Source organism: Mobula hypostoma, chromosome 13, assembly GCF_963921235.1.
Source record: "Mobula hypostoma chromosome 13, sMobHyp1.1, whole genome shotgun sequence".
NCBI classification, from domain to species: domain Eukaryota; kingdom Metazoa; phylum Chordata; class Chondrichthyes; order Myliobatiformes; family Myliobatidae; genus Mobula; species Mobula hypostoma.
Window position 1 is genome coordinate 79,538,389 of NC_086109.1, and position 14,087 is coordinate 79,552,475.

The 14,087-nt window shown below is 40.7% G+C and overlaps 1 protein-coding gene across 1 annotated transcript in view; it reads left to right on the forward strand.

Moving 5' to 3' along the window:
- The first annotated feature begins 218 nt into the window (after positions 1-218).
- Positions 219-14,087, forward strand: part of igdcc4 (immunoglobulin superfamily, DCC subclass, member 4) — a 183,522-nt gene continuing 169,653 nt past the window's right edge. The window contains exon 1 of the mRNA XM_063066033.1: positions 219-452. Within this exon, the coding sequence (XP_062922103.1) occupies positions 245-452 (208 nt within the window). The 5' untranslated portion in view covers positions 219-244. The remainder of the gene's footprint in view (positions 453-14,087) is intronic.

Here is a 14,087-nt window from a genome sequence, read left to right on the forward strand (position 1 = left end):
GATTAACACAGGTAGGTAGGTAGGTGAATGTTGAGTTGGTAGCGAAAGACACTCCGCCCGCGACAACGGGGCGCGTTCGTTCCCGCATCGCGCGCGCTGCGTACGCGGATCGGGATCGGCAGGGAGCCGCCGCCGTCGCGTGCCCGCGCGTTCCCGCCTGCTCGGGGGACTGGCGCTCCTCTCCCTCCCCCCCCGCCCCACTCACTCCCTCCCTCCCTCCCTCACACGCACAAGATGGCGATGGATGATAGAGGGAGGAGGCTCGGTACTGCCAGCGGTACCTTTTGAAGGTTTATTTGTTTTTCCGCCCTCTCTCTCTCTCTCTGTCACACACACGCTCTCCTCCTCTCGCCGCCGCTGCTGCTACTGCTCACGACGTGTTTACATGGCGCTCGGACAGCTGTGCTGGCACTGCCTTCTCACTTGGATTTTGACTGTGCTGCTGACGGAAGGTGAGCGGCGGACCCTCCAGCCCCGAGCCCCCTTCCCCGCACTCAATGCGAGCTCTCCTCCTCCCCACCCCCGACCCTTACAGACTGGACACGGGACAGTCCCGGTAGGAAAGAAGGGGGGAGAACGGTTGTGGGCTTCCCTCCTCCTCCCCTTCTCCAGTCGGAGACCCCCCCCTCCCCATGTGCTCGTGTTTTGGTTCGAGAAGGAAGGATATTCGAGAAGGGAGGGTGTGTTCCTGCTGACGGGAGGGGCAGCGGAGAGTAGGGTTAAAAAATAGTGATCGCACCTGTCCCAACAGTTGGAGGGAGAATATATATCTCTGTCTCCGTGCCACTGCATCTCGATGAAAGACCGGCATTTAAACAGCGCCTTTCTTTCCCTCCCCTGTTTGACCACTCAAGTACTTTTATACTTTTATATTCTAATGCAGGGAAAGTGGCCAGGCAGATTCCAATTTAACTGGGAGAGGAAGGGTCACATTGGGGTAGGGGGATAAACTTGATAAGGATGGGGTGAAAGAAAGTAGAAGAGGGATTGAGGAAGATAAGAGATTCTGGGAGGGGCGACTTCAAGGTTAGTGAGTTTGGCAGGCTCAATAGATTGCAGATGCTGGAATCCGGAGTACAAAACTGAAGCGGGGGTGGTTGAATGGGTCGGGAATGCAGAAGAGAGGTGGTTTCAATGTTGGTGGGTTGGCAGACACAAGAGGCTGCAGATGCTGGAATATAGAGCACAGCAAATTGCTACGGGAACTTGGACGGACAGGCACCATATATGTGTGGAGTTGGGGGGGGTGGTGCTGTGGCTGGAATATCCACTGTCCATTTTCCTCCATCTATGCTGCCTTATTCGCTGAAAGCAGTTTGGGAGGGTTGGCTGTGATTCAGGAAGAGGGTGGGATGGAGGATTCTTGACTGATGGAGTGACATCCAGTGTTTTGAGGGGTTACTGGATCTGGGCAGATTGTGGTGTGGATCAAATGGGAGTGCACAGGGGCATCAAAACAAATACAGGTGGGGACTCCAGATTCTGGAAATTCAGAGTAATGCACACAAATGCAGGTCAGGCAGCATCTATGGAGAGGAATAAAGAGTCGAAAAAATGTCGAGACCATTCATCCCCAGCTGCTCCTTCCCCTTCCCCCCACCTTTTTCAGGCTTCCTCCTCCTTCATTTCCAGCCCCAAGGAAGGGTCTTGGCCTGAAACATTGACGCTTTATTTCTCTCCTGACCTGCTGAGTTCCTCCAACATTTTGCATTTGTTAGTGAGGAGATAAATTAGTTGGGGCTGGAACATGGTGATTACAATTAAATGGGTTGGATCAAGGCAGTTAGAGCTGCAGGCAGGTGGAGTTTGGGAGGGTGGTTGAAAGAGATGCATAGAAGGGTTAAAGCTGAGAAGTAAAATCAGACACTTGGCAAAAGTCTGCTTGTGATGGCAAGATAGAGAAAAAAGAAAGCTGAAAAAATAAAGTGTTAGGAATCATGGGATGATGGTTGATGAAAGTTGCAAAGTCCAAATAAAATAAAGAAAATACAGGAGAAAGAAACTTAACAGGAAATTGATTGCTTGATTTACTCTAGCTTAATTATATTACATTGTTAAAAAAAATTATGTTGTCAAGTTTTGGTTTTACTGCCACAGGGTAAGCTTTAATCTCAATTGTAGGAGTAGAATTAATATAATAAAACTTGTAAAAAGAATTTAAAGCTAGCCTGTCAAAATATGTCCTTCATTCAAATCCACATGCTGCATAACTGGGTAAATTCTTCAATGACCTGACATTGGGATTGGAGAGTTATTCTATTTATCTGCAGAGGGCCACATAACATGAATTAATGGCACTGAATTATTACACACCCTATGATTTATAATGATCATGGCATTAATATTCTGGTCCATTTTAAATCATGCTTCTGCTTAGGTAATCCCCCTTCCTCTGAGCAGTGAACTCCTTAATTGCAAAGAGACGAAAAATATGCCAATCTTCTAAATCCCCAGTCTATTTAAAATCTGCGTTGTGGCTGCTGCTGTCTGGTTGGGTTGCAGAGGGGTGGGGTCTTATGGGGCTCCAGGAGGGTAAACAAGAATGAACTGTGACAGGGATTCACTTTGCTCTGTAGACCGGAGCAGGTAATTCCTAACGGTTACTTTGTTTGGAAGTTTGGATTGTGTTAGCAAATGTCAGTTAGGTCATTGCTAGTCCCTACTTTGTTTTTCTAGAATAAATTCCTAGCTCTTTTTATTATGGTTGTCACGTGTGTTCATCCCCTTAGGCTCTGTCTGTTGACTGCAGAGTCGCAACTTGTCACATCCAGTACTGTTCGTTTGTTGTATCCATCCTAAACTTTTCATTTTGCTGTTTAGTGATAAATACAATGCTTGTTGATCTGTTTTCATAAACTCCCAGCAGAATATTGTCACATAGTCTTACATACTTTGTGAAGTTTGTGAAACATTTTGGTCATTTATCGATATCCTCCGGCATATAAAAAAATTAGGGAATTGTTAGGAGACATGGAGTAACTTCTGTAAAAAGTATGATTTATATTTGCTAATTTATATTTCCTTCAGAATAGGATTAGAGTATATCTGTGGAGGTCTTTCAGAGCAATTATCAATATGGTATGTATTACTCAAAGAATAATGATTACTATTAAACCATGGTATACACATTTCAATTTATACTTGTAGCAAGTACACCTGGAATGGTTTCACAGCCGTAATCAGTTTTATCATCACTGACTTGTATGACGTGAAATTTGTTGTTTTGTGGCATAAAATTACTACAAATTTCAAAAATAAATAATGGGGTGTGATTATGGGTTCATGGATTGTTCAGAAATCTGATGGCAGAGGAGAAAAGCCATTTCTGAATTGAGTGTGGGTCTTCAGGCTCCTGTACCTCCTCCCTGATGGTAATAATGAGAAGAGGGCATGTCCTGAATGGTATGGGATGGGTGCTGCCCTGAGGCAGTGTCTCTTGAAGATGTCCTCGATGGTGGGGATGCTTGTGTCTATGATGGAGCTGACTGAGTCAAATAATCAAAAGTTAACTACTTAAACTCTTAAGAAGGAGCTAGGGTAAGAAGTTGGGTCAACTACATATAAAACAAAACCAATTAAAATATAAGAGGAGTTTGGAGTGAACATAAGGACAGTCATAACAAAATAATCCTAAAACCTCACTGTACAAATGGCATTTTTTTTTTGTGCATTTCAGATTCTATAAGATGATCTCCTAGAGAGAGCCAGGCTTTGCTAGGAGTAATAATACCCTGTTAAGAGCTCATTGAGTTAACCCACCGGCCCACATAGATCAATATGATCCATGCCTCATTATTATGGTGGTAGAAATTTAAATGAAATAATTCCCTAACTGAAATGCACATGCCTGCCCTTGTTATCAAGACAATAATTGACTAAATGGGAACCTGGGTTCCCTCAAAAAGTGGGATATTTTCTCATGGTTGGAATCAGGCTGCAGAAAGGGAAGATGGTTGTTGAGGGACAATTAACTTAGCTGCAAAATGTTGTTGTAGGAGTAACTCAGCAGCATTTTGGGCCCAGTTGCTTTGGAATTGAGTGTGACTTCACTGTAAAGACAGCAGTGTAGTTGTTCACTGGTGATTCTGTAGTGTTCTGCTCCGTTCCAGTTTCCCAGGTAGGGTAGCAGTTCTGGCCTGTGTGCAGTGAGATCTGGATAATGTCTGGAAATGCTCTGATAGGGGATGTCGCACGAATCAGACCAAATCAATATTTGTGCCACATAGCAGCCATTCAGTGACCATGGCCAGCAACTTAATCATGTCTCCTTGATAGTCAATATTGGTAACATGACCGAACAACCTGAACATTAACAACCTGAGGTAAGGTTTATTCGGAGATTGTCACCATTGACCAGATACTGTTAAGGTGGCCAGGCATATATCAAGGCAGAGACAGCTAGAACAGTTCAGGTAGTGGGTATTTTTTAATTAATAACTTCCTCTTGATTCCTCTAAACCGCTATACCATCGATGTACTACTACTACTACGTCGACTCAGGCCTAGGGGGCCGGCGTCGGGCACGATGATGGACTCCACTTCTCCCTCTCCCTCATCAGTGTGTTCAGTTCATCTACATTAGCCGCCCCGCTGTCTTCTAGGAGCGTGTTGACCGTAGACTTCGGAGGGTGCCCAGGGTTCATCCTCCCGTGCTTGGGCTCTCATATGATAACTAGGCTGGCAGGTAGCTTGGGGCCGCGTAGACAGTGCCCCGCTAGTTGCAGTCTTCTCGCCTCGATTTTAGCGGAGAGCATCGGTAGGTTGTTATAGAGCTCAACGTTCATCATGTGCTGTTGCCAACTCACATCAAGAGCCATCCGGAGCATTCTTGTATAGCAACCATCTAGAGACTTTCGCATGTAAGGAGTATAATATGGTTGCCTAACTAGGTTTGGGCTGCTCTGCAATGCTGATGATTTTTCATAATACTGGGAATAAACTCCTTCCTTTAAGTTTTCCATTTAAAAATTTCATTGTATCATGGTAGTGGTGTACGCAGTACAGAGACTACACTGCAGCAGGTCAACAGGGCTTCAAATAACATGACCTCATTCTCCATTACCTACTTGGAAAGTAAAGCTAGACCAACATTATCTCTAAGTTTTCTTTTTGAAACCACAAATCACCCAATTCGATGTTGCTTTTACAAACAAGAGAAAATTTGCAGATGCTGGTAATCCAGTCAACACACACAAAATACTGGAGGAACTCAGCAGGTCAGGCAGCATCTGTGGAAAAGGATTCTGCTGAAGGGTCTCAGCCCGAAATGTTGACTGTGCTCCTTTCAATAGATGCTGCCTGGCCTGCTGAGTTCCTCCAGTATTTTGTAGATGTTGTTTTTCTCATTGCTTTTGCATCAGAATCCTTTGTCGGTGTGCCTTCATCAAATGCACTGCACTGTTTCAAGAAGGTTAATCCACTATCACTATCTCAATTGCAACTTGTGGTTGGGTAATAAGTGCCAGAAACCAAAGTAAAAATGAAATTGATGAGGAAATTGGAGGAGTCATCACACTTTACTAAGACCTAGAAGGAGCACAGAGTTTAATTTGACATTACTAGAGATGAGAAACTTCATTTTTGAGACAGAGGTTTATAACGTTGTTAGGCTATTGAACCCTTTGAACATAAAACACAGAAGTTGCAAGGTGATGGGGCATTTCGGGGGCTGTATTAAGAAAGCCTGTTCTTTTGCTGAATGGACTAATGACTAGTAGTGACATATTTAAAACTACTAGCAAAAATCTAAAGGGACGAAGCTGATTTTTTATTCTTAGAAGGTGATGGAGCCTAACACACTAAGCAATTATAAAAGGTTATAGAGTTATAAGTACAGGCCCTTCAACCCAATTCATCCATGGTGACTAAGGTTTCCATCTATGCCAGTCCCATTTGTTTGTGTTTGACCCATAGCCCTCTAACCATTTTCTATCCATGTACCCAATGAGACATGAGAATGAGAAACTAAACAGGCTTGCAGATTTTAAAATAGTAGGGATGTTCGCCTATCTAAGCCATTCCTCTAAGTGCCACTGTTTAAATATATAAGAACAAAGATAGTTGGGGGTGTGTGGTTTAGACTAATTGATATTGGCTGGCCCAAGTGTTCACTCACTGTCAAAAATATATCACTGTGACAAAGTGACTGGGCTGTTGGATGAGCTTTGGCTGATCACACAGAGTCAGCATGGATCTGTAAAAAGTAGGTGATGATCTAACTAATCTAGATTAGTTTTTTTCAGGCAGCCACTATATGCTATATACAGTGGCATGCAAAAGTTTGGGCACCCTGGTCAGAATTTCTGTTACTGTGGATAGCTAAGCAAGTAAAAGATGAACTGATTTCCAAAAGGCATAAAGTTAAAGATGACACATTTCTTTAATATTTTAAGCAAGATTACTTTTTTTATTTCATCTTTTACAGTTTCAAAATAACAAAAAAGGAAACGGGCCTGAAGCAAAAGTTTGGGCACCCTGCATGGTCAGTACTTAGTAACACCCACTTTGGCAAGTATCATAGCTTGTAAATGCTTTCTGTAGTCAGCTAAGAGTCTTTCAATTCTTGTTCGGGGGATTTTTGCCCATTCTTCCTTGCAAAAGGCTTCTAGTTCTGTGAGATTCTTGGGCCGTCTTATATGCACTGCTATTTTGAGGTCTATCCACAGATTTTCGATGATATTTAGGTTGGGGGACTGTGAGGGCCATGGCAAAACCTTCAGCTTGCGCCTCTTGAGGTAGTCCATTGTGGATTTTGAGGTGTGTTTAGGATCATTATCCTGTTGTAGAAGCCATCCTCTTTTCATCTTCAGCTTTTTTTTTTACAGACGGTGTGATGTTTGCTTCCAGAATTTGCTGGTATTTAATTGAATTCATTCTTCCCTCTACCAGTGAAATGTTCCCCATGCCACTGGCTGCAACACAAACCCAAAGCATGATCGATCCACCCCCGTGCTTAACAGTTGGAGAGGTGTTCTTTACATGAAATTCTGCACCCTTTTTTCTCCAAACATACCTTTGCTCATTGCGGCCAAAAAGTTCTATTTTAATTTCATCAGTCCACAGGACTTGGTTTCCAAAATGCATCAGGCTTGTTTAGATGTTCTTTTGCAAACTTCTGATGTTGAATTTTTAGTTGGATGCAGGAAAGGTTTTCTTCTGTTGACTCTTCCATGAAGGTCATATTTGTGCAGGTGTCACTGCACCACCACTCCAGAGTCTGCTAAATCTTCCTGAAGGTCTTTTGCAGTCAAACGGGGGTTTTGATTTGCCTTTCTAGCAATCCTACGAGCTGCTCTCTCAGAAAGTTTTCTTGGTCTTCCAGACCTCAACTTGACTTCCACCATTCCTGTTAACTGCCATTTCTTAATTACATTTTGGACTGAGGAAACGGCTACCTGAAAACACTTTGCTGTCTTCTTATAGCCTTCTCCTGCTTTGTGGGCATCATTTATTTTAATTTTCAGAGTGCTAGGCAGCTGCTTAGAGGAGCCCATGGCTGCTGATTGTTGGGACAAGGTTTGAGGAGTCAGGGTATTTATAAAGCTCTGAAATTTGCATCACCTGGCCTTTCCTAACAATGACTGTGAACAAGCCATAGCACTAACAAGCTAATTAAGGTCTGAGACCTTGGTAAAAGTTATCCAAGAGCTCAAATCTCTTGGGGTGCCCAAACTTTTGCACGCCACTGTACTGGGAAGTTTTTGGAAATGAAAATTTTTAGGAGACATTTGTCAAAGAACTACTGGATTATTTGCAAAGATGATTGAGTCATGAAGCAGGAATCAATTGGAAGATAGAAAACAGAAGGATAAAGGGGAGGTTCTCTGACTTGTGAGTCTGTTGTGGCACAGAAAGAGCTATTCATCCACAGAAGAGGTACGGGAGTCTGCAGATACTGAGAATCTGGTGCAACCCATGAAGATATTGGAGGAACTCATTGGGTCAGGCAGCATCTATGGAGGGAAATATTGTCCATTCCCCTCCATAGACGATGCCTGACTTGCTGAGTTCCTCCAGTGTCTTTGAGTGTTTATCATCTAGTCCTAGCCACTTTTATACATTTGAGGTTCAATAATGATACAACTTCCTTTTTAAAATTATTAGTTGTTTCAGCTTCTATAATTTTCTAGTGTTTTAAATTTTTATAATCCTTTGAGGTGGATAGTATGTTGGAAAAAGGAAAGTGGTTAGGGAAGTGGGGGCAACTGTATGGGTGTGGGGTTGCTGCTCAGCTCTTTGCAATTTTCATAGTAATGATTAGAATTAAGCAACAGAGCTTTGGTTATAAAAGTTTGTTAATTATATTAACTTAGGAGACATGCTAAATTAGGTCATTAGGAGTAGGAGATTTATGAAAAGGTATAGACGTATTAAGCTATGATTTTAGTGGATAAATGCAGAAAATCTGCTATTTCCAATGGGGGGGTTTCAAAATAAGCTTATATGATCTTAAATCAGAGTGCGGTCACTGAGGCATAAAATCACATGATGCTTGATTAGAAATTTGGAACTTTCTTCTTTAATGCAGTGGCATTTGGAATATTAGACGTAATAAATTCTTTATTTTGTAAAAATAAATTTACCAAAGGGTTTATGCAGAAGCTTTAAGAGCTGAAGTCTCCATAAGCCATTACTGATAATTAGTTGCTGGAATTATTTTTAGGTTAATTCCTGCTCTTACATCTCTGCTATTGGCACAATCCAAAGTCACCAAAAATGTGAACAAGATGTGTGTCTTTCACTTTTGCAAAACTTGGAATGGATAGATTGAAATGAATTTTAGGTAATCCTTTGCTCTCATATCTCTGCTGCAAAATCTAAACCTCCAAAACAGCTTGAAGGAATTCCACTTGGCTCAATAAAACCTCAAACAGTCATCTTTGAGATTTAGCTATAGTGTCTGGTGCATACTTTAGGTCTACAAATTTTATTATCATTATTATACTTTCTGCATCCTATTAATAAAATTGACATCATGAATTTTATGAAGTGTTATTAAATGTTGTTAGCTCCAAGTACAGAACTGTTCCAGGATTTTGAAGTTGCAATTGATGGACCCACTAATGAAAATCAGTTTACCTGAACATAAAAATGTTTTTTATAACTTACCTGAAGTAAACTAGGTTGCCCATGGACTGGGTTGTAAGCATATATCAACACTGCAGCATGATCTATGAATTGTAGCCAAGAGCGTGGATAAAGGAAGGTCTTATTATTTAATGCTGAAGCCATATATAGTATTAATGGAATCAATATATTTCTCTTTAGCAGCCAAAATGTGGGATGTATAGAATGGCTACATGAAATATTTCAACCTTAGATTTCCATGATCTATATTTTATATCCATTATGTCTATAGACATTTTATTTCTATGATACAGATGAGAAATACAATTCTTGGGTAAAAAGTTCTTAGTTCTAATATAATCATCTCTAGTGCTGAGTCACATAGTAATCCCATGTTGCCATTGATAGTCATAATTTAATACAATGCAAATATGTTGTAAAAAGCGTCATATTTTGGATAAAGTGTGATCTCGTATTTAGCTGGTGTTTACTTAGTACTTGAGTCTGCAGATTGAATGAACCATTTTAAATTCAAAAACATTTCTGGACATCCTAGAATGCTGAAGGACAAGGTACTTTCCATGGTTCTATTGAACAGTGATTGGCAGTATACAGCTGATGGATTAATGTTTCAGTAGCTTGGAAGGAAAATAACTCCTATTTAATTCAGACAAATAAAATTGTTCGAATTCTTCCCCTTAAAAATCTTGGTTTCAATTCTTCCCCCATTTGTGTCTCTCAATGTATTACTATTAACAATCCCATGCATTTTTTCTGAGCCATTTTTGCTCTTGACTATCTACACTTATGCCTTCTCCATTTTGAATGTGCCCTTGCATCTCCAATTGCATGCCTTACCACAATAGCAGCTTGCATTTATTTAGAATCTCTAAAATTGTAAAAATATTCAAGTACTTCACAGGAGTGTGATCAGACAAAATTTGACTGCCAGGCACAAGGACAGGTGATCAAAAGCTTGATTAGAAACAGGCTTTAATGACTATCTTAAAAGGGGAAAAAATTCTAAACCTTAAATGGATATTGATGGTTTACAAGGCACCATAATTAGACAGATGCTGAATCCTTCTAGCTATGGAGGTCATGGAGATGATAAATGCTCAGAATCTTTGCTTTGGAGTAACCTGACACTGAATCATATAGTTTAGCTAAAATGAGATTTGGGGTTTGGAATAAGTGATGACAGTGCAGAATTAATGATGGAGGACGTTGGCAATAGCTGGGGAAAAATATCTCTTTCCAGATATAGTGTACAAGCTACAGACATGTATCAAGATTTCAATTTTTGCTTTCAGTTAATCATTAGCATGAAAGTGACTGAATTTTTATAGAGAAAAGGAGGTGTAATATCAAAGTGCATGACTACTGAAGCTTACTTAAATAAAAAACGTTTTAATGGTTTGTTGGGGATTGGCACATCCCTAATTATATGTTGAATACCTTTTTCATGACCACTATGCTAATGCTGTTTCTTTAAATTGGAACAGATGGTATTTGATTTGCCTTGGAGTCAGAAATCGTGAGTTTAAATCCCATTCCATTGAGAGAAAACATCAGGAAAAAAACAACTGACTGCAGTGGTGAACTTTGGGAATGCTGAATTGTTGGGGACATCTTATTTAGGTTGAGATGTTAAACTGTAAGTCTGTCATTGGTCTCATTGGATTTGAAAGATCACATTGCATTATTTTGAAGAAAGATGGAACACCCTCATTGTCCTTCCAATATCTGGATATTAGTCAACATCACAGTTTATCACAACATTTCATTTACTGTGCCACTTTTCCTAAATTACATTTCAGGAGTACTTTATTAATTGTAAATCACTCGAATATGTCAGAAGCTCATGAATGGCCTTTCCTAAATATAAAAATTAAAATTGTGCACTCTGTTTAGCAACTGAACAAAACTTTTAATAGCTTTCTGATAATCATGCAGTGCACTTCCTCTGGCAGTGGGAAAGGTTCCCTTGATTGTTGTCATACACCACATGGTGATCAGTGACCAAATATAAGATCAATTATAGATGTCCAAATATAGGAACAGAATTAGGCCACTTACCCATCGAGTCTGCTCTGCCATTCCATCATGGCTCTCAACCCCAAACTCTTGTCTTCTCCCTGTAACCTTTGATGTCTTGACTGACAAGGAACCTATCAACCTCTGTTTTAAATGTACACAACGACTTGGCTTGCACAGCTTCCACAGGTAATGATTCCACAAATTCACCACCTTCTGGCTGAAGAAGTTTCTCATCTTTGTTCTAAATGGTCATCCCTCTATTCTGAGGCTGTACCCTCTGGTTCTAAACTCAGCCACTATTGGAAACATCCTCTCCACCACTAAGCTGTGCAGGTGCAAGGCTGCACAGTGTCTGAAATGCTCCGGTGCACATAGCCTTTGTTGCCACGCAGCTGGAATTGGACACAGTTTTTAAAACAAAAAGGTTAAGAAGCATGAAAGTGGTACGCAGTTTTCAGGGCATGAAAATATTTCCTGCTTAGAGCAATGATTGACCTGCACAGCTGCAAAAAAAAAACAGGGAATATTGCTCTCCACATCTGCTCTGTCTCGGTCTTTCAATATTGTGGAAAATCAAAACCAGTTGGATTTCCACACTATTAGCTGGTGATAGAATATGCCAAATTGAAAAGATACTTTAGATTTAGAGCAACTTTTTAGATCCTTTGAGGTGTATTAGATAGGTGGATCATTCAGTAAAATTGTTTTATCGCTGCATTAGATAGATCCACATAGATGAAAATTTAAGATCATATCATTGAATCAGGATGGATTGTAGTCAGAAATGTTATGTGAGCTTGTCATTCTGAAATGTGCCATGCTATTTTGGTTAGCTGTTAGTATATTAGACTTAAGGAATTATCTTGACATTTGTCCAGCCGTCCACTTGTTATAGCTGTTTGCAGCTTTGTAGCATAAAAGGTATTGTTATTGCAAGAAGTAATTGGACTTGGGTCTTTGACTATGGTTTGCTTCTGGCTGCTTTGATGGGTTCCTCAGATTTCCTGTTTATCTATGTTCATACAGTATTGTATATTCTGTATTTTCTGTCAACCATCTGCTCAGGCTTGTTCTTAACCCTGTAAACTTAAGCCTGTGAAGCATGTGGTACTGCGTAAAAGTCTTGGGCACATATATGTCATGAAATTTGTGAATATATATGAGTGGTGGTAAACCTGATTCTGATATGGTCTGTTGTGATCTGAGAGAGGGAAGAGGGTAGGGAGAGTGGAATTGTGGTGGGGAAAAGGGAGAGGAAGTGGGAAGCACCAGAGAGAAAGTGGGAAGCACCAGAGAGACTTTCTGTAATGATCAATAAACGAATTGTTTGGAAGTAAATGACCTTGCCTGGTGACTTGGGGCTGGGTGAGTCTGCACCTGCGCCACCTCCTTCTCTGCCTCCTGTCACACACTCTTCCTGCAGTGCTCCACCCTCACCATTCCCAGCATCCCTTGCTCCTTTCAGGTTCAGTCTCTTACTCTGCTGCACATTGACAAATCCAGTACTGTACAAAAGTCTTAGGCACCCTAGCTATGTATACTGCATGTACCTAAGACACTTGCACAGTGTTGTATGTGGTCATGTGGGTGACTCGAGCTACAGTACATCCAAGAAATGGATGAAAAATGTGACAGCCAGCAAAAATCACTCTCAGGTTTTGCTGGCTTTTAAATATCAAGGACTCTACATAAACAGAACAAAAATATTGAAGTGTGTGAAATAATTAAAATATTTTAATTATTAAAAATCTAAATACAAATTTAAATACTTGATCAATTTAGGAACTTAAAACTCAATGTAAATCAACTAAAGTCCTTCTTCGCAGTCATTATTTTCCACTTAAATTAATGGACTTGTTGATTTTGTTCCAGGTTTAACTTGGCTGAGGTTCATCGGGTAGATTCTCTGGTGTAACTGCTGGAAAATAGCATGGTTCATATTTGTCAGGGATCCCATGAGTAGCTGAGTTTTATTAGAGGATAAAAAGCAGTAAATCTGGGACTTGCGCAATCTCGTGAAAGTGTCAAGCTTCCTTACACTTTAGTGGAATAAAAACACAAATGTTGGTAACACTGAGCAGGTCAGATGGTGTCTGAGGAAGGAGACACCGTTAAAGTTTCAGGTAAAAGACTGTCAAACCTGTGAAAGAGAGTTAGAGTTAAAGAGGGTGAGAAAGGGATGCTCAGAACAAAGAGCATGTTTCTGATGGGGTAAGGCCAGAGGTGCACTGTTGGTGAAATCAAGTTGCCATGTTAATAGGTAAAGTTAGAGAATGAGATAATTAACATTAAAATGTAGAAACTGGAAAATGCCCAGCAGGGCAGGCAGTGAAAATAGAGAAATGTAAGCCAGCTTTACAGATGAAAGATTTACAGCAAAGCTGCCTGGTTCTGATACCAACAGAGAAAGTGAATTACGCAAAATCAAAACTTTAGAACTTGCATTCTGTTCCGAGAATTGCATGTGCCAAGGTGGAAGATGAGGTGCTACTCCTTGTGCTGCATTGAGGCCAGTGACACATAGCTCAGCCGAAGTTGGATGGAGGATTAAAGTGGTAGGCAAAAAGAAAGATCAGCATCTGTTGTACAGGCATAACAGATGCTCCACAAAGTAGTCATCCAATCTGTATTTGGCTTTATCAAGATAGAGGAAAATACACAGTGAGCACCAAATACAATTCACTAGACAACACACATGAAATGCTGGAGGAACTCAGCAGACCAGGCAGCATCTATGGAAAAGAGTAAAGAGTTGATGTTTCGGGCTGAGACCCTTCATCAGGACAGGATAAAGAAAAGATGAGATAGTGTCTAACCTGCTGACTGTTTCCAACATTTGTAGGGTTTTTTGGAGTGTTTCCTTTTACAGTGGATTCAGGTTAATTGGGATACACTGGGACCAGTACATTTTGGCCCAATTAAGCGACCGCACCAAATAGGCGGTTTCATGGAAATAGTTAAAAAGGTATAAAAAAGACAAA